This window comes from Oryza sativa, chromosome 11 (genome assembly GCF_034140825.1).
Source record: "Oryza sativa Japonica Group chromosome 11, ASM3414082v1".
In the NCBI taxonomy this organism is placed as follows: Eukaryota; Viridiplantae; Streptophyta; class Magnoliopsida; order Poales; family Poaceae; genus Oryza; species Oryza sativa.
This window is the reverse complement of record NC_089045.1, coordinates 24,429,701-24,447,631: the sequence shown is the minus strand read 5'-3', so window position 1 is coordinate 24,447,631 and position 17,931 is coordinate 24,429,701. Positions and strand designations below refer to the sequence as shown.

At 44.7% G+C, this 17,931-nt stretch overlaps 2 protein-coding genes, 1 long non-coding RNA gene and 1 pseudogene across 4 annotated transcripts; 1 reads left to right on the top strand and 3 right to left on the bottom strand.

Annotated features, from left to right (window-relative positions):
* Nucleotides 1-641: 641 nt before the first annotated feature.
* Nucleotides 642-1,571, bottom strand: LOC4350820 (barwin). Its single transcript, XM_015760164.3, has 2 exons — nt 1,317-1,571; nt 642-842 (listed from the first exon to the last, which is right to left on the bottom strand). The coding sequence occupies exons 1-2, from the start codon at nt 1,569-1,571 to the stop codon at nt 642-644; spliced, it is 456 nt and encodes a 151-aa protein (XP_015615650.2).
* Nucleotides 1,572-5,185: 3,614 nt separating this feature from the next.
* LOC9270796 (pathogenesis-related protein PR-4-like) lies at nt 5,186-5,695 on the bottom strand (annotated as a pseudogene).
* Nucleotides 5,696-6,450: 755 nt separating this feature from the next.
* Nucleotides 6,451-9,485, bottom strand: LOC4350819 (DJ-1 protein homolog E). Its single transcript, XM_026021106.2, has 2 exons — nt 8,653-9,485; nt 6,451-8,579 (listed from the first exon to the last, which is right to left on the bottom strand). Exons 1-2 carry the CDS (start codon nt 9,298-9,300, stop codon nt 8,037-8,039), a joined length of 1,191 nt encoding a protein of 396 aa, XP_025876891.1. The 5' UTR covers nt 9,301-9,485; the 3' UTR covers nt 6,451-8,036.
* Nucleotides 9,486-10,561: 1,076 nt separating this feature from the next.
* Nucleotides 10,562-16,772, top strand: LOC4350818 (uncharacterized). 2 transcript variants are annotated; one of them, XR_010737311.1, is made up of 3 exons: nt 10,562-10,867; nt 15,489-15,580; nt 16,497-16,772. It is a non-coding gene; the product is annotated as an uncharacterized lncRNA (long non-coding RNA). The 2 variants fall into 2 exon arrangements; XR_001541070.3 differs by lacking the exon at nt 16,497-16,772 and having other exon boundaries at nt 15,489-15,772.
* The last annotated feature ends 1,159 nt before the right edge of the window (nt 16,773-17,931 follow it).

The following is a 17,931-nucleotide window of genomic DNA, read 5'->3' as shown; positions in this document are numbered from 1 at the left end:
TCTATATTGAATCGTAACAATATTGATCGAGTAGTATATGTTGGAGTACTTAGGAAGTAAAATGGAAAAGATGAATCCTTATACGCAGATGCGGTTGAATGTCAGTGTTGTAATATTTCGTACAGACGTACAGGTGTCCGTTCCATACGGATCACAAACTCATTTCTTTTCCGAAATTTTACCAGTGCAATATTTGTATTTAATATTTCTATCAGAAAAACCTCTGTTTCTCTCAATGGGAGCCGTGATGTAAGTGAAAGCGAAATGTCCCACATTACACGGGCCATGATATTGCGGATATTAACTTAAAATGGTCGGTAATCCAACGACGGCATAATCAGAGCTTAACAACACAAAACTAATCCAAACTAACTGCAAACATTAGCATACATTGGTCTTTGATATTGAGCTCAGAAGATGCAACTGATTAAACAAAAGGAACACGCTTATTCTGTTATTCAGAACCAACAACAACAAGGGCAGGACAGGACAGCCAGACAGGTAATTTCATGGAGTTTTTTTTTTTGTTCTTCACTATGCATACATGCAACCATCTCATTTGGCGAACTTATTTACGGTGTAATTTATTAACGAGAGAACTTTTACGGAACAATTTATTAGTGGTGGTAGCATGTATCAAATTAAATGACAACCTCAGCGAGATAATTGTTGTCGCCGCAGTTAACGAAGCTATAGTCGACGGTGAGGTGCCCGCGCTGGAAGCCCTGGCCGTCAGTGTCGATCTTGGAGAAGACAGTGTCCCAGTCCAGATCTAGTCCTCCGTTGGCGCACTTGTCCACAATCCTCGCCGTGGTCTGGGCTCCCGTCACCCTATTCGTCACCTGCGATATCCATCGGTAGCTATCAATGTGGAGTTATAGGTGCGTAACTCTGTCGATCCATTAAAAGGTAAAAGATTATGTTCACATGGGTATGTCTTTGATACAAATTTTAGGGCGGTTAATGGATTTATCATTGTGCTCCATCCGTTGAAAGTGCATAACTACGATATACACCCCCATCTAAAGAAGTCAAATTCTGAGGATGAATTTGGATAAGCAATAACCCATTCACCTTAGAAGTTATCTTTTTCTTTTTAGACGAAGAGAGTATATGTGTAATGATATTTATATACGTGCTTCTTCTATATTTAATCAGAGAAGAAAAAGGTTGAACAAACTTTTGCAACAAGAAGATGATTCCTCGATATATATTACTACATCCATCCCAAATATAATAACTTTTGTCTATAAATCTATATGCACAGTTATTAGTTAGAAATGTTTATATTTTGGAACGGAGGGAGTAGGTATTACCCGAAGACACTTGCCGCAGGAGTCCCTGCCGGTGGGCCCAACGGGCCCACAGAAGGCCGTCCACTCATACTTGCTGCGCCAATCGAACGGCTTCCCAGCATCCCACGTGGAGCAGAAGGCACCCGTGGCCGTCAGATCCCAGCCGTTGGCTGCTGGCCTGTAAAAGTGGTAGGTGGCTCTCACGCCGAATGCTTGTTGGGCCGCCGCCACATGCATCACAGCAACAAGGCCCACACAGCCCAACAGGAGGCCCATAATCTTACGGCCCATCAGCATGCTTGATCCACAATACTTAGCCTTTGCTCTGAAAAAAAATTAGTGAGTTTTTTTTAAGAAAAAAGAGGAATTTAGGTAATCTGAGTTTCTTCTGCTCGTGAATGAAACTGATGATCTGTAAAATTTCTATCTCCGTAGCAAATCAATACATGTTTTCATATATGTAGAACCCCTAAGCTTTGGCATCATCTACCTGCTCTATTATTAGCAAAAAGAAATAAGAATTGAGTAGTATTTGATTCAGCTTCAACTTCATCGATAGTTGGAATCCTACCAAATAAGTTCATAGAACTTCCAAGTTTTTAGGCATCCTTCCATACCACATGAATAGTCTGGATAGTACGCTAACTGAAATGGTTTTATCTGAACTCCGTAAATCCCTCTTGAGAGGAACTCTTCAAAATTCATGTGAAATTCATGCGTTTGAAAGGAGGCCTTGCCATGGCTTGAGAGACTCTCCTCATAACAAAAAATACGACCCGAGAGAGAAGGGGGACATCAAAATTCAGAACTCAAATTACACGAAAAGACAAAGAAGATTTCGGAATTCATTGGCAAATTAAGGTTGTAGGGATATGCGAGATGCTTACCTCTCGGTTTCTTGAGCAGCCAGCACGAAGTCGAACACACAAGCAGCAGCAGCCCAAATGCCCTATCTTCTTATAGTAGCGGAGTGCATTATTTTGTTTTCCCTCAAGTGTCAACGGTTTGTAGCAGCCAGCAAGTAGTTTATTTGCGAATCAGAGCAAGCGTTTTGCAGGCTTGCAATAGTTTTTTTTTTTGGACAAACAAGTAAACGTTGATAATTTATTTTAGATATATGGAATGGGAGTGGTTGAGAATGTAAGGCCCTTTCAGCATGGCGGCTAAGAGCCTAAGAGTCCAAGACGGGTCCCAAAACTAAAATTTTAGTTTTGTAGTATAAAATAAATCCGATATCTCTAGAAAGGATATCGGACTTCCTGCTCTACACTTATTTCGAGGAAGTGCGAGAGGAGAGAGGGACGCGAGGTAGCGTGGATGAACAGAGAGATATCTTGAGAGAAGTATATGTTTTTCAAATTTTAAATTCCCATTAGACATTTCTTAAAAAGATTTACGGGAAATAATTTTGGGCAATTGTTGAGGTAGTTTTTGTAGAAACAAGCTTGAGTGTTCAATGTGGACAGTTTAGTGAGGAAGCCATTAAATGAGGTCGGAGATTCAATTGCCGACCCCCCCCCCCCCCTCTTTTTTTTTGCGCGGAAGGGAGAAATACATTAATCAATGAAAGTGTCCACGTAGATAATATGCGAGATAACGGTACAACTTTCTCCCAGCCAAAAATTAGAACAGGCCTCAAATGGAATTACCCAGCTCCTTCCGGTACATGAATTCAGCCCAAAAATAAAAGGGACAATTTTATTTCTATCCCTGTTTTGATATCTAATTGTGATTTTGCTCCAACTATTTAGGGTTTTCGTTTTGTGCCCCTGTTTTTTTTAAACTAGTGAACCCTTTACCTTGTTTTTAACAAAAGTGAGTGGTCTTGGAATTGTTGGGGAAGAAATCAGGAAAAAAAAGGAAATATTGATTTTGCAAAATCTCGATTCACCTTTCTACCCCTGTTGATAGATGTAAGGGGACTGATGTGCCCTCTTTCCCCATCTAACCCAGGGAGAATAGCGGCGGTGGAGAGGAATGAGCGATGGCATCGGCGACCCTACAGGCGTCGGCAAGCAGGGGCGGATCTACCCATTAGGCAGGGTAGATCGACGACCCAGCTGTGACCCGTGTTGCTCCATACTCCCAAGACCCCTCTACCCTCAACCAGTAGTCATGGGCCATCAAAATCAGTGACCCCCGCCCGGGCAGAAGATGATGCGACGACGCGGCACGGGAAGGAAGCGACGGCTGCGGCAGCTTGGTGCGGGGGAGCAGGACGCCGCGGCGCTGTGCCAGCAATCAGAGCGTAGGGGAGGTCAGGCCGACGGCGAGTTGGGCGCCGAGGACGACGTGAACGCGGCGGCGATCAGCATCGTCTTGGCTCCAGAACTGGATTTGCCTTTTACCAGATGGCAGGGGAGGAGATTTGGATTTGGATTTTTTTATTTTTATTTTTTTTTGTCTTTGCGTTAGCTTGCTCTACTTCTGCTACTCTACTTAGGGTGTGTTTGAGAAGAAGGGGATTGAGGAGATTGAGAAGATACGTAAAACGAGGTGAGCCATTAGCTCATGATTAATTGAGTATTAATTATTTTAATTTTTAAAAATGGATTAATATGATTTTTTAAAGCAACTTTCCTATAGAAAATTTTTGCAAAAAATGCACCGTTTAGTAGTTTGGGAAGCGTGCGTGCGGAAAACGAGGTGCTTTCTCCCTCAATGTCCTCCAAACGAACGCTGCCTTAGTAGTTGTGCAGCAATTAATGTGTCAAAATTGTGCCATTATGTTATTCTTTTTGTTAAAATGTGTCTAAATTATATCAAATGTGTGGCAAAATTATGTCAGATTTTGAAACAAAATTTTGTTGATATTCTGTCAAAAGTTTCATACTTATAAAAGTTTATCAAGATTGCAAAGTTGTATGTACGAATGGGGGCAAATACACAATTGATAAACAAAAATAGTGTCAAATGTGTAATAGCAAGCATGAGTATGAACGTCTTTTTTTATCAAAGATTTAACACCGTCAACTTGTCCATCCAAAATAAGTGGTTTCGTTTAAATAAATAGGGGTAAAAACGAAAGCCAAAAAACAGGGGCAAAATAACTATTGAATATTAAATTAGGGGTATAACCCAAAATAAAATTGGCCCTGCTCATTTCTGTCCCTGGATTCAGCCTATAATTTAAATTGGCCCACATATTCTTCGAGGAAGAAATAGGTCCATGATCTAAATTGGCCCATCTTTAGGGCCTGTTTAGTTCACGAAAAGAAAATTTTATGGATGTCACATCGGACGTTTGACCTGATGTTGGAAGGGGTTTTCGGACATAAATAAAAAAACTAATTTCATAACTTGTCTGGAAACCGCGAGACGAATCTTTTGAGCCTAATTAATCCGTCATTAGCACATGTGGGTTACTGTAGCACTTATGGCTAAACATGGCCTAATTAGGCTCAAAAGATTCGTCTCGCGATTTCCCCCTAACTGTGCAATTAGTTTTTTAATTTATCTATATTTAATACTCGATGCATGTGTCAAAAGATTCGATATGATGTTTTTAGAAAAAAGTTTTTGGAACTAAACAGGGCCTTAGTGGATTGCATTTTATAGGGCTGATTTGGTTTTAAGCCAATACCTGCCATACCAAAATATTAACATTTTAAATAGTAATTTTTGCAATGTTTGGTTTTCTACCAGCCAATACCACACAAATGTTGCCAAAATATTAGCATTGGTAAAAACTTGCCCATGATTTAGCATTGCCACTAGTTTGGCATGGTTGGAAACCAAACAAGCCCATAAATCTGGGATTATTTTTCCCATTCTTAATTATTGCATGAAACGACCACCAATTCATACATGTGATAATGTAATCTGAAATTTAACAATCTATTCATCCATTGTGTTCATGTCGATCTCGATCAACTGATGATCAAGGGCTCCTAGTCTTGGCAGTCCACGAACTCGTAGTCGACGACGAGGTGCCCGTTGGCCATGCCGCCGCCGTCGGTGTCGATCTGCCGGAACACGGCGACGTCGAGGTCGAGCCCGCCGGTGGAGCACTGGTCCACCACCCTCGCCACCGCGCTCGCCGCCGTCGCCGTGTTCGTCACCTGCACACACACCGACACGCGCCGCGTCACGCATGCACGCGAACTGTTCGACGCCGACGCCTACGCAGTCCTCGCCGCAGGCGCGCCGCGTCGCGCAGGAGGGCTCGCCGTGCGCGCCGGCGGGGCCGCAGAACGCCGTCCAGCCGTAGCACCGGCGCCACGCCAGCGGCATGTCGGCGTCCCACGTCAAGCAGTAGGCGCTCACGGCGCGGAGGTCCCAGTTGATGGTGTCCGGGTTGTACGTCGCCACCACGCCGCTGGCCGCCGCGCCGCCGCGCCGCCGGACGCCGACAAGACGACGGCCACCAGAACCAGCAGCGACACACTCCTGACCTCCATTGCAATGCAAGAACTATGTTTCTAGCTAATCTCTCACTAACCACTTAATTAGTACTAATTATTTTAGTTAACTACTGGATGGATGCATGCATAGGTTGTAACTGGCCATAATAGATTTGGTTGTGTGTGAGATGGCATAATAAATCTGTTGTTAATTCCAAGTTGCTCATTGCGCAATTGTATACTTCAGAGTTCACACATTACATGTTGGTATTTTTGTATTCTCCATGCAATACTGATATTAGCATCTCTGGATTATTTTTTCAGGTATTCATGACTATTGACTAGTGAGCATTATAATTTGAATATCTCAAAGAAGTATTATTCTTTTTGCCTATTTGCATGTACTGGCATTTGGCAGAAAATGGAAGCCTTATTATCTGCAAGACTGCACATATATTTTTCTGGCATTCTTGTTAATACTGTAGCCGAGCTGTCAGGCTTCGTCAGCTACGTTGTACACGTTGGCTGGTTCGTTCATGAATGAGCCACATGTTGAAGAAAATTAAGCAATCAATCACAAGAAATTCTCATGCAAATAAGTGACTGCCATTTGGCCGGCATCCAGTAACACAAGCAATCTACGTTACAAGTCACAGCTCCATCAGGTTACAAGAACAATGCAATACATCATTTGGATGAGAACTGTATCTTTAAGTGCCATTTACTGGAACATTTCTCTCTCTTTTTTCTTAACTTAGTCAAAATCCCCAATAATAATACTCTGAACTTTCAGTTTAAGAACACCTAAAAACTTCCGTACTCAATCTGAACAAACTCCATTCAGGCCTCAGAAGCTTTCTGAAATGCAAGAAATTCAGTACAAGACACACTGATAGTCTGATACAGTTCAAACCTGGACAGAAATTACAAATCGACTTACACTGGTCCATTCCCCAAATCAGTATTACAACTTATTTATCCCTTTAAAAGGCATGGTAAATGACACTAAATTCTTAGCAAGAACCAGCTCAGATTCATGTCCTACTACTACTATCAACATGGAGCAACCGCAGGGCACGTGCAGAGCAGACCGAGGTTGAACAGAACTCACATCGATCGCAGAAGCAGAATCTTCAGAGAAAACATCATCAACAGCACAGAATCACCAGAAAACTCCCATGGCTGTTCCCTTCCAAGTTTCTCATCTCTGCAAGCTGCTGCTCTCCTTAACTTGGTCACCTTGCTTCATCACACTGACAAAAACCTCCCATGTATATATAGCGATGCAGAGAGTTTCAGAGTTCAGACATTCAGTGCCTGACAAGTATGGACGAAATCAAATGAGATGAGAACAATTCAAGAATCATCAATAGGGGACAGATGGGAGATATCAGCAGGAAGACACTTAGCTGAATGTTCTAATCTTTTTCAGTAGTACCAGTTTCTTGTTGCAAAAAGCTGGCTAGACTGTGTGACAAGAAGGGAAATACCATATCTGGTTCAGATTCAGAGTAATGTCATGACCTGCAAAGAAGGAACAGCATGGCACAGTGCACAGAAAGCCAAATTTGAGCATGGCAGAAGATTTGGGGAAGAAAGTGCAGAGCTGTAGGGCTAAATTGTGCATGGTGTGTAATGATTCTGATAAGTGATATCTCTAGCAGATCTGAAATACTAGCCTGTTTTGAGACAAAGGATATAGAATGTTTGTCACTCTGACCACCAAGATTTATTTTCTGACTCTTTTTTTTCACAATTTTCAGTCATAAACATCAAATGCCTTGGATTTTGTTCTCTGGTGAAAAGATCTGATCAGGTCAGAAACAACAACAACTGATGCTAAAACCGTTCTTTTTTCCTAGAAAACATGAACTATGTCAAGTAATACACTTTGATAGTTCCCATAATGCATTTTGATATATTTTTTTTAAAAAAAACATTGCACTATGCAAATCGTGCAGTTGTCTCTTATCACCTGTATAAACAACATGGAGTTCTTTAGTCCCCTAAGTTACCCTTATCAGCAATAGAAACATAGGTCAGTTCTGAAATCTGATGCAGTATACTAAAACGTCGGAAAATATACAATTTGTCTCTTCTTAATAAAAGATACAGCTTATCTGACTCGATCGCACGAAAGGTGAACAGTCCATGAAAAATTGGAGAATAATATTAAGGATAATTTTACCATCCTTGAGAAGATACTGGGAGGTATTATATTTTCTAATGTAAATTTTGATACCTATAGATACTAAGTACGTAACAAAATTTCCAGTGTAAAATTTTAGAACCACCAAATTCTCAAAGATTATAAAATTTCTCTAATGTCAATCTGACAATTTTCCAGTACTACTCATGACAGAGAGAACAGAGAAGCATAGTGCAGTGCTGCTTCACTTCAGAACGAGACAGTGATGCCAAGGAGGCTGATGATGTGAGCGATGAACTCGGCGAGGTCAGGCCAGCTCGCCGCCGTCACGAGCTTCCCGTCGGCGACCGCGCCACCGTGCCGGACGCTCGCCGCGCCGGCGAGGCCGGCGACCACCCTCGTCGCGACGCCGCTCGCGCAGCTCCTGCCGTCGAGGAGCCCCACCGCGGCGAGGAGGAGGTGGCCCTGGTCGATGCTGGCGACCACCTTCCCCTTCCCGGCGAACTCGCGCACCAGCGCCACGGCCTCGCCGCGCGTCGCCAGAAGCTCCGGCGCGCGGCCGCCCGGCACGACGACGCACGCGTACCGGTCGGCGTCGACGTCGCCCCAGTCCGCGGTCACCGCGAAGTTGTGGCCGCGCCTCTCGTCGCTCGCCGCCGCCGGGGTGGCGTCGTAGATCGCCGTGACGCACGCCTCGCCCTTGCGCTTCGTCGGGCACGCCGCCTCGACGCGGCAGCCCACGCCGGCCAGCGCACGGAACGGCACATTCGCCTCGTAGTCGTCGACGTAGTCCTGCGTCGACAAAGGCCGGGTTAGCCGCGCCGCCGGCGAGGCGTTAACGGCGGCGAGAGAGAGCGAGAGGTACGGCGCAGAGGAAGAGGACGGCCTGGCCGCGGCCGCCGGCGACGCGGGCGCCCATGGCGCGGAGGAGCTCCCTGATGATCTCGCCGTGCGCGGGCCAGCCGATGGCGCTCAGGACGTTGCCGTCGGCGACGCAGAGGCCGAGTGGGTCAGGCTCCACCCACGTCCCGCCGGCGAGCTCCACCACACGCCGCATGCTGAAGAACGCCGTGCACCTGACGCCGCGCATGGCGCCCGCGGCGGCGAGCAGCAGCTGGCTATGGCACGTCACGACCACCGGCCGCCTGCGCGTCGCCGTCTCCCCCTCCCCGGCGAATGCCGCGACGAGCGACACGGCGAGCGGGTCCACGCTGAGCCGCTCGACGAACCTCCCGCCGGGGACGACGAGCGCGTCGTAGCGCGACGCGTCAGCCGCGGCGGCCGCGGCGAAGTCGGCGGTGACCGCGAACCGGTGGCCCGGGAGCTCGGTGTAGAGGTCGTGGCCGAGGAACTCGTGGACGGCGGTGAGGCAGGCGTCGCCGGGGGGCTTCTTCCCCGGCGCGACGCAGTCGACGGCGACGCCGAACGCGGCGAGCGCGTAGAACGGCACGGCGGCCTCGTAGTCCTCCATGTAGTCGCCGCACAGCATCAGCACCTTCTTGCACGGTGCCATGGCTGACTGCTTCGGTGCTTTTCCTAGCTTTCTGCACAGTGCACACTGCTTACTGGTTAGATGCGGATGCGGATATTATCGGCCATACGGTATATTTGCAAACGAAAAATAATTTGTGAAAAAAACTTTCATATATGTGTTCTTAGCGATCTAAAAGCAAATGATGAAAAATAAACTTCGATGAAAAAAATCTCAAAATCAGCTTCAAATTTAAGGTTGAAAATTTAAATTTTGGTTGATAAGTATAAGCATAAGCGAAAATATGTTATTCGACGTATTAGTAAAATAATAGTAATTTATAGATAATATTTTTTATATATATACGTTCTTAGTGATTTAAATGCTAATGCTAAAAAAATAAAATTTGGTAAAAAGAAAAAGCTTCAAAAATCAACTTTAAAATTGGATTTGAAAATTCAAATTTTTAGTAACAACTGATGTTGTATGGAGGAAACGATGGAAGTCATGATCAGCTCATCGCTGTCAAGAAAGTGAAGTACAACCTAACATAACAGTGTCAAGGTAATATCGACAAGTATCGAGAATTAGTTTTTTTTAAGTATCAAGCAAGTATTGGAGAACCAATTATTCCAGAAGTATTAATTAAGAATTAATTTGTTTTTCTTTGCAAAGTAGTATTGAACAAGTATCAAGATTTCATCTAAACATATCTTTATCATCACTTAGATTAATATGCACAATATAGCAACCAAGTTATACCCTAGCACAAGGTTTTGACCCACTAATGCTGTTTTAAAAGATATATTAAGTGAATCAAAATTTATAACAGTTATAACTGATACACTTTTCATGCGAACTTTGTTATATAGAGAAGGTTACTTAGTATGGAAAATTTTCAGATAAACTATCGATCAAGACATCAAGTATTCCCTGTATCCAGTTTTTGCTTCATAGGGAATTAGGGATTGACCAAAGTCGAACTCACCAGGATTAGTGTAAGGGCCCATACTATGTGTGCTTGGGCCTGGGCTTGTACGTGGACCAAACATCAGGTTTCATTGTCCTAAGGAAAAAGTACACCAAAGGTCCCTCAACTTGTCATCGAGCTACAAAATCATCCCTCAACCACAAAACCGGATACAACGCATCTTCTAACTTACAAAACCAGTATAAACTGGGTCCCTCGATGGTTTTGACCTGGTTTTATCCAACGTGGCGGCTGAATCAGCGTGAGACCCACGTGGACCCCACGTGTCAGGATGCCACGTCGGCAAGCCATCCTCTCTCTTCCTCTCCTTTCCTCTCTCTCACTCTTCTCTCTGACTCTAGGCAGGCCGGCCGGCGGGCGGCGGTGACGTGGGAGAAGGGGAAGATGGCGGCAGGGCGAGGCGGTGTCGATGAGCGAGTGCGGTGGCGGAGAGGCGGCGACAGCTGCCACGCAGGAGGGGAGGCCGGCGCCGACCCAGAAGCGGAAGCCGAAGGCGACGGTGTGGGCGAGCGTGGAGGCAGAGGAAGGCCATGGCGACGAAGGCCGCGTGCGCGACGTGTCCGCTCCGCAAGGGGCTCCTCCGGGAGGCCACCGCCATCACCGAGTGCCTCCACACCTGTAAGTTCTCTCTCTCTTCTCTCTCCCATCTATCCCGTGCCCGTCTCTCCCAGCGCCCGGGGCGCCGTGGTTCACCGCACGCGCCGCGTTTGGGGGACGCGCTCCTCTCATGACTTTCTCTCTCCTGGCGCCGCCTTGCGAGGGTTCGCGTGGCGTGGCGTGGCGTGTCGTGGCGTGGCGTTTCACGGCCTGCTTGGATTTCGGTGTCGGATTCTTCGTGTTTGATCGAGGCTAGTGTCCCGTGCGAGTTTCTCGATCCCGGAAGAGCGGCGGGGCGCGCGGGGGAGCACCGCCTTTCGCCTGGATTTGCTGCTTCCTGTTGTTTTGCCTGCTTCAGTTTGCGTCGCGTTCCCTCCGTGGTGTTCAGCTCGACGCCGCGTTCGCGCACGCGCGCGCGCTTGCTTTCCCCGTGGCCTTGGCTGGCCAGCGATGTGGTTGGAACTCACCATGCTTTGCGCGTGCGTGCGTCGTGTTCAGCCAGCGTCGTGTCGGGCGATGGCTCGTTCCAAGTCGCCATGCCTCCGCATGTGTTTCTTGTTCGAGTTCTCCTCGAATGTTCTCGAACATCCCATGGTGTGCAGTGGTAACTCCAAACGAGCAGTTTTTTAAACCATGGATTCGGTCTGCTTTGTCGTCGTTGGCAGAGTAACAATTCTGCTCTCCGTCGGCCACGGGCGCTGGAGCCACTCCGGCAACGCCACTCGCCGCCGCCGCCACCCTCTGACTATAGTTCGCGCCCGCGGCCTCCGTCGCCATGGCCTTCCTCTGCCTCCACGCTCGCCCAAGTCGTCGCCTTCGGCTTCCGCTTCTGGGTCAGCGCCGGCCTCCCCTCCCGCGTGGCAGCCGCCGCCGCCACCGCTCCGCGCTCGCCCGCCGACGCCGCCTCGCCCTGCCGCTGCCTTCTCCCGCGTCGCCGCCGCCGCATCGTCGGACGGCCGTCGGACCTCCTCGCCTTGGCGATCTCAACCCCACCGTCGGCCGGCCTGCCCAGATTCAGAGAGAAGAGTGAGAGAGAGGGAGAGCGAGGAAACGAGAGGAAGGGAGAGGATGGCCTGCCGACGTGGCATCCTGACACGTGGGGTCCACTGGGTCTCACGCTGACTTAGCTGCCACGTCGGATAAAACCGGGGTTAAAACCGCCGAGGGACCTGGTTTACACTGGTTTTATAAGTTGGAGGATGTGTTGTATCCGGTTTTATAGTTGGGGGACGATTTTGTAACTCGATGACAAGTTGAGGGACCTTCGGTGTACTTTTTCCTTGTCCTAACTAGCTAGGCTTTGCTTGTGGAATAAGTTCACTTGGTGACCCTCAAAAGTGATCAAAATATAATCCATGACCCTAAACCACAAAACCGGATATCTCGACCTCCAAACCCCTCAAAAGTGTTCACTAACTAGCCAAACTCCTTCTCACTTGCCAAACTTGGCCAGCCTACTTCCACTTGTCATTCATGGGTCCCACCACATTTTTTCCTCTTTCAAGTGTAGTAATGGCCACAGAGTGATAGCCTCGCCTTCCACCATCCTCAGCGACCGCTGCCTCCTTCCCTCAGCGCGAGCTACATCGAGCTCCACCTAGCGTCTATGCCAAGTACTAGCAACGCCGCTATTGACCCAATCTCGTTGAGGAGCAGCGTGTTGACGTAAAAATCGAACACGGCGGCCTGGGAGATCTGCTTAGCTCCAGTGCAGGTCCAAATATGATGAGATGCGGGCGTGCCAGTCAGTTTGATCCTGCAACTGACAAGATATGTAAACAACAGATAAAACGGCCGATCGGCTGACAAGCCGATGTAGCGATTCCAGCCGATGCCGATAATAGCCGATGCCGATACCAGCCGATAGCGATAGGATTTAAGCAATCGGCTATATGTCCAATGTAGATAATGATATAAAGGCAATCGGCTGATGATGATGTAATAAAATAACAATATAATCCAGTATAAACCAATCGGCTAACAATGACATGATAGAATAAGCACTGATCCGATGGTTAAAGCATACATCGGCTGGAGGTCCGATGTCATAAAATCCACAAGATTAGATTAAACGATAAAATCTTTGTTGCGATCGGCTAAATCCAATATGTATACAATCCTTATAAGCCGATGCAACGTCTAGATAATTCATCGGCTGAAACCCCGATGAAACCCTTATTGGCAGTCAATAAGCAGGCTAGAGATTATGGTTCTAAGCACGACTTAGTAGATCAAACTTAACTGATGCAGCACTAAGTATGAAAAGAAACACAATATCTAGACAATCAAGCCCTTGACTGATTTTCAGGGTGGTAGACGTCTAAGCTAATCTAATCTAGCAACACGATTTAGCCGATACCGGCAGAAACCCTAAAGCGAGAAGCAGCCTATAAAGCTAAATTGATATGCTAAGACTAGATTAACAGAGACATATGATAAATAGGTAGGTAAATATATCATCCAAACCGTAGCAATCCAAGAGGTCGAATATACTGATGCAGCCTTGAACGACGCCGATGTAGATGACAAATTCACTAGGGCCTGACGGAACGTAGGACTTACCCCTTCGCTGGAGATCGAACTAAACCGATGCAGCCCCGCGTCAGGTGCCCAAATTCCACCGGAAGATAAGTAAAAACCTCAGGGAAGAGGGTGGCGATGCGCCGAGAGTAGTTGTATTGATCGTGATTGATGGATTACATAGACCCTGGGTGTACATATTTATACCCATGGGTTGATACAAGTCCTTGCCAGACAAGAAAGAAACTATCCTAAAGATAAAAGGAAGAGATAAAGTCCTTATCAGACACTAAACACACTTTTCTAAAGATAAAAGGAAACTAACAAATTATGCCTAATTAATAGATAAATTGCCATGCCGCATCCTCCTTGAACTCGAACTCTTCTAGATAAGCTTCCTTTGATTGATCCGACTCCACCAAGAACACGACAGCATGGCGACTTGGCGACTTCCATCGGCTGATTCCAGCCGATATTAACTCTAAGCCGATGGTGACTTCGGGCTTTACCAAATTTCACTGTTAACACAGCGTGACGGCGAGGGAGTCGCGAGGAAGGGTGCGGGGGAGAGCCGAGTGGAGGAAGGCATGTGGCGGGGCGGCACGACGGTGAGGGAGGGAGCGGGCAGCTGCGAGAGAGGGAGGGCGTGGTGGCGGGCCGGGCGGCTCGGCGGCAAGGAAGAGAGAGAGGACGAGGCCGGCGAGGAGTGTCGGAGTCACGGTCAACAACACCAGTGAGTAGCCTCCAAATCTCGTGGATCCACAAGTCACAGCTGCCCACCCAACATCTCTGTCGTCCGTCGTCGCCCCCATAGCGCCACTGTCGTTCGTCGTCACCCTCCCACCCAACGCCGCCGCAATCGCCTTCTCCATCCTCCCCACGTTGGCTCTGCCTTCATCCACCACTGTCGTCCGTCACCGTCACTCCGTCCTAAGCCACCACTCTACCACCTCCCCTATCGCCACCAACAGCTTCTTACCTTCTCACCACTTGCCGCTGCCGCTAATATCTCCCCTCTCGCAACCACTGTTTTTGAGAATGGAGCCATGGAGGAATGATTGGGAGAAGGAGAACGGGAGGAATGAACGAGAGACTGACATATGGGTTCCACTGTCATAGACTTACAATAAAGAGTGTAGATGAAGAGGTTGTTGGAGTGAGTAACGTGTCTAACCTGCTAAATCAAATGAAGAGTTAGCTAAATGGATGTTTGGAGAGTCTGATTTAGAAGTCTATTGAAGAGTCTGGTGTTTGAATCTTCTGAAGATGAAGATGAAAATAAAGATTAAGTGTTTCACACAAAACGAGGTGGTAATAACGTGTGATTAATTGAGTTTTAATTATTACAAACTTGAAAAATGAATTAATCTGATACTTTAGAACAAATTTCATGTATAAAGTTTTTGCACGAAACACACCGTCTAGCAGTTTGAAAAGCTTGTCACGAGTATCCAAAAGTTTATCTAACTTTTGTTGGAGAAAAGAATGGGGAGTGAAGATTGATACCAGCTATCCCAATTCCCGACCCCAACTGATGATTGATAAATCACACGAGCTGTCCTATAATTAACTCCCATCCGTTCGGATTTATTTTTTATTGGACATCAGGTCCCATTCTTTTCTCCAATAAGATAAAGATTTTCGTGGCACGTTTTTCAAACTGCTAAACGGTGCGTTTCGCGCAAAAACTTTCTATATGAAAGTTACTCTAAAATATCATATTAATTTATTTTTTAAGTTTGTAATAATTAAAACTCAATCAGTCATACGTTAATACCATATTGTTTTATGTAAAAAAACTTAATCTTCATCTTCATATTCATCTTCAGGAGAAAAGAACACCACCTGAATCTTTTTTTTCTCCTTTCTGATCCGAACCATGTCGACACGACAACAATATACTCTACTCAATAAAAAAATGTGATTATTCTTTCTCTATTAATATATGAGTGAATTGCACTTTGGGCTTTGTTTTATTGTGAAAGTTTCACTTTAACCACCTTATACACAATCTTTTCACTTTAGACTAGGTAACTTTAGCTTTGTTGCATAATGAACCACCCTTCTCTTTTATCTAGTGATGTCTAGCGTCTCTTTTGACAAAGGTATGGCATGCATATAGGTATGGAAGTTTGCTGATGTGTTGTTAACAATTTGCTCGAAGTCATCGAAGAACTGAAGATGTGGTTTGGGGTGGTTCATTATGCAACAAAGGTAAAGTTATCTAGTCCAAAGTGAAAAGATTGGACAAAGGATAGTCCAAAGTGAAACTTTGACAATAAAATATGACCCAAAGTGAAATTAACTCTTAATATATATACGAGGCAAAACTTTTTCCCTCTTTTTTCTTAAAAAAACGTAATTACGTTTGAACGAGTGAAAAAAACTACACCTATATAGTAAAAATACTACATATCGGATGATGCATCCTAACAAAACATATGGAGAAATAAATCACATCAAAGTTGAATATGTCAGTGTTAGTTGTGTCCTTATTACAAACCCTCTAATAAAGCTGGATATTAAATCTTGGATATTGATTGAAAGCAATTTTTTCCCTATGGTCGCAGTGCGCCGCAACACAATTTAAAGGCCAGCAGCTGTCTAAATAAATTTCGCCATAGTTTTTTTTTTCCTGTTTAGAAAGAGAGCTGAGGTCTCCCATTTTATTACTGAAACCACAGCTTTCACAGCCACCAAACAAAACAGAAAAAGAATAACAAGTCGCTTTACACATTGACAGCGCATGACACACTACGTACCCCATCAGTCGGTCCGGTGTCATCCCTTCGCGATCGATGTGTTAGGTCAGTAAAACACTGATTACACTAGTCACTAGAGCCAAAACATTACAGCTTGATAAGGCTACTTGCAGCATTTTCTTCCTTAATTCATGGACGAGACCTATTCATGTGGTTGTAGATTAACGTTAGAGTAATTTTACCATCCTTATAAAGTTACCATATTTTGTAGCGTAAAATTTAGTACGTTCAGGTACTAAATATCTTAATGTACCAACAAATTTAACGTAAAATTTAGGTACCTTATTAAGTTATTTTCTGTAGGATGTAAAATTTCTCTTAACGTTAACGTTGTTACCTGAACATGCATATATGTACCCTTTTTGCAGAAGAATTCAACTTCTGATTACAACTGTAGACAAAGGCTATTTTTAAAGATGGAGTAAGCGGACACTCTGTACCATACCTTGTCCTTTGGGAGTTGGATTAATTGTTTCCGGCCCAGCCAAACCTTCAAAACTTTGAGTATGGATATAGCTAGATTTTTTAACACTAAAATCCTATGATTAGAATTATACTGGCAAGTACTATCATTATAGTATACTTTAAAACTAAGTTATTTGTGGTGGAACCAATCCACCCGGGTATAAATTCTAGACTTGACACTAGTGCTCACATTTACGGCTAATTATTCTTTTAGTGATAGTCGATGCATGTATTCTAAGACAGAGGTGCTCATAGGGATAGGGTTTTTTTAATCTGTTTCGATTTGTCTTGTGAAGTACGTACTTAGACAAACTTAATTACTTCCTTCGTTTCATAATGTAAGACTTTCTAGCATTGTCCACATTTATTTAGATGTTAATGAATCTAGACATATGTATGTGTTTAAATTCATTAACATCTATATGTATATGAGCAATGCTAGAAAGTTTTACATTGTGAAACGAAGGGAGTATTATTGTCTCAATGTTTTAGCGGTAGACTGAAAGTAAAAGAAAGTTTAATTTTCTGAACAAATTAGGAACTATTGATGACAACTAATTAAATTGATGTACAGCAGAATAAGGCAATATATGTCCTAGTAAAGATTTGAGGAAATTTTAGCCAGCCAGTCGATCACTAATAATTGTACCGTCAATCAGACTTAATTAATTACCAACCGTTTAAATAATGATTTGATTATATATATAATCAAGCTCGCATAAGATTGACAAAATGCCATCTGAAGTTGTGCCGTGAAACAAATTTGCTCCAGCTAAGCTAAATAAAATCATAAAAACCTTGCATTTTCACGATAGGGACACATTATATTTATCAAATTAACGCTATTTATTGTATACATAAAAAATGTCATACTAGATAGCACAAACAGAAGACTAGAACTGAATTCGCTCGCAACCGCCAACGAACCGAATTAAAAGAAACAAGCACATTACACGTTTAATTAAGCTGGCAATAAAAAAAGACAAGCTAGACATTCCCATCATATATATAAAACCGGCGCCTTGTATATTACTCAAAGTGACTTCCTCTTAATATTCATGAAACAAAAATTCGAACTTTCAACTTCAAAATCATATTCATGCATGCTTCAACTTCAAATAGCTCTGAAAATTGTTCTTATGCTACAAGTTGCCTGACCCTTGGCAGCGATGGCAGTAGCAATGGCTGGTCTTTCTTTAGCGGCACGCTTTAATTTAATTCTGACTTATAATTGGGTAGGTCAATGAATCCATAGCATTGTTTTAGGTAAACTATATGTATTAAACTATTTAGTAACTATGTAATATTATAGAGATAGCTTGTCTTAAAGCCTAAGGA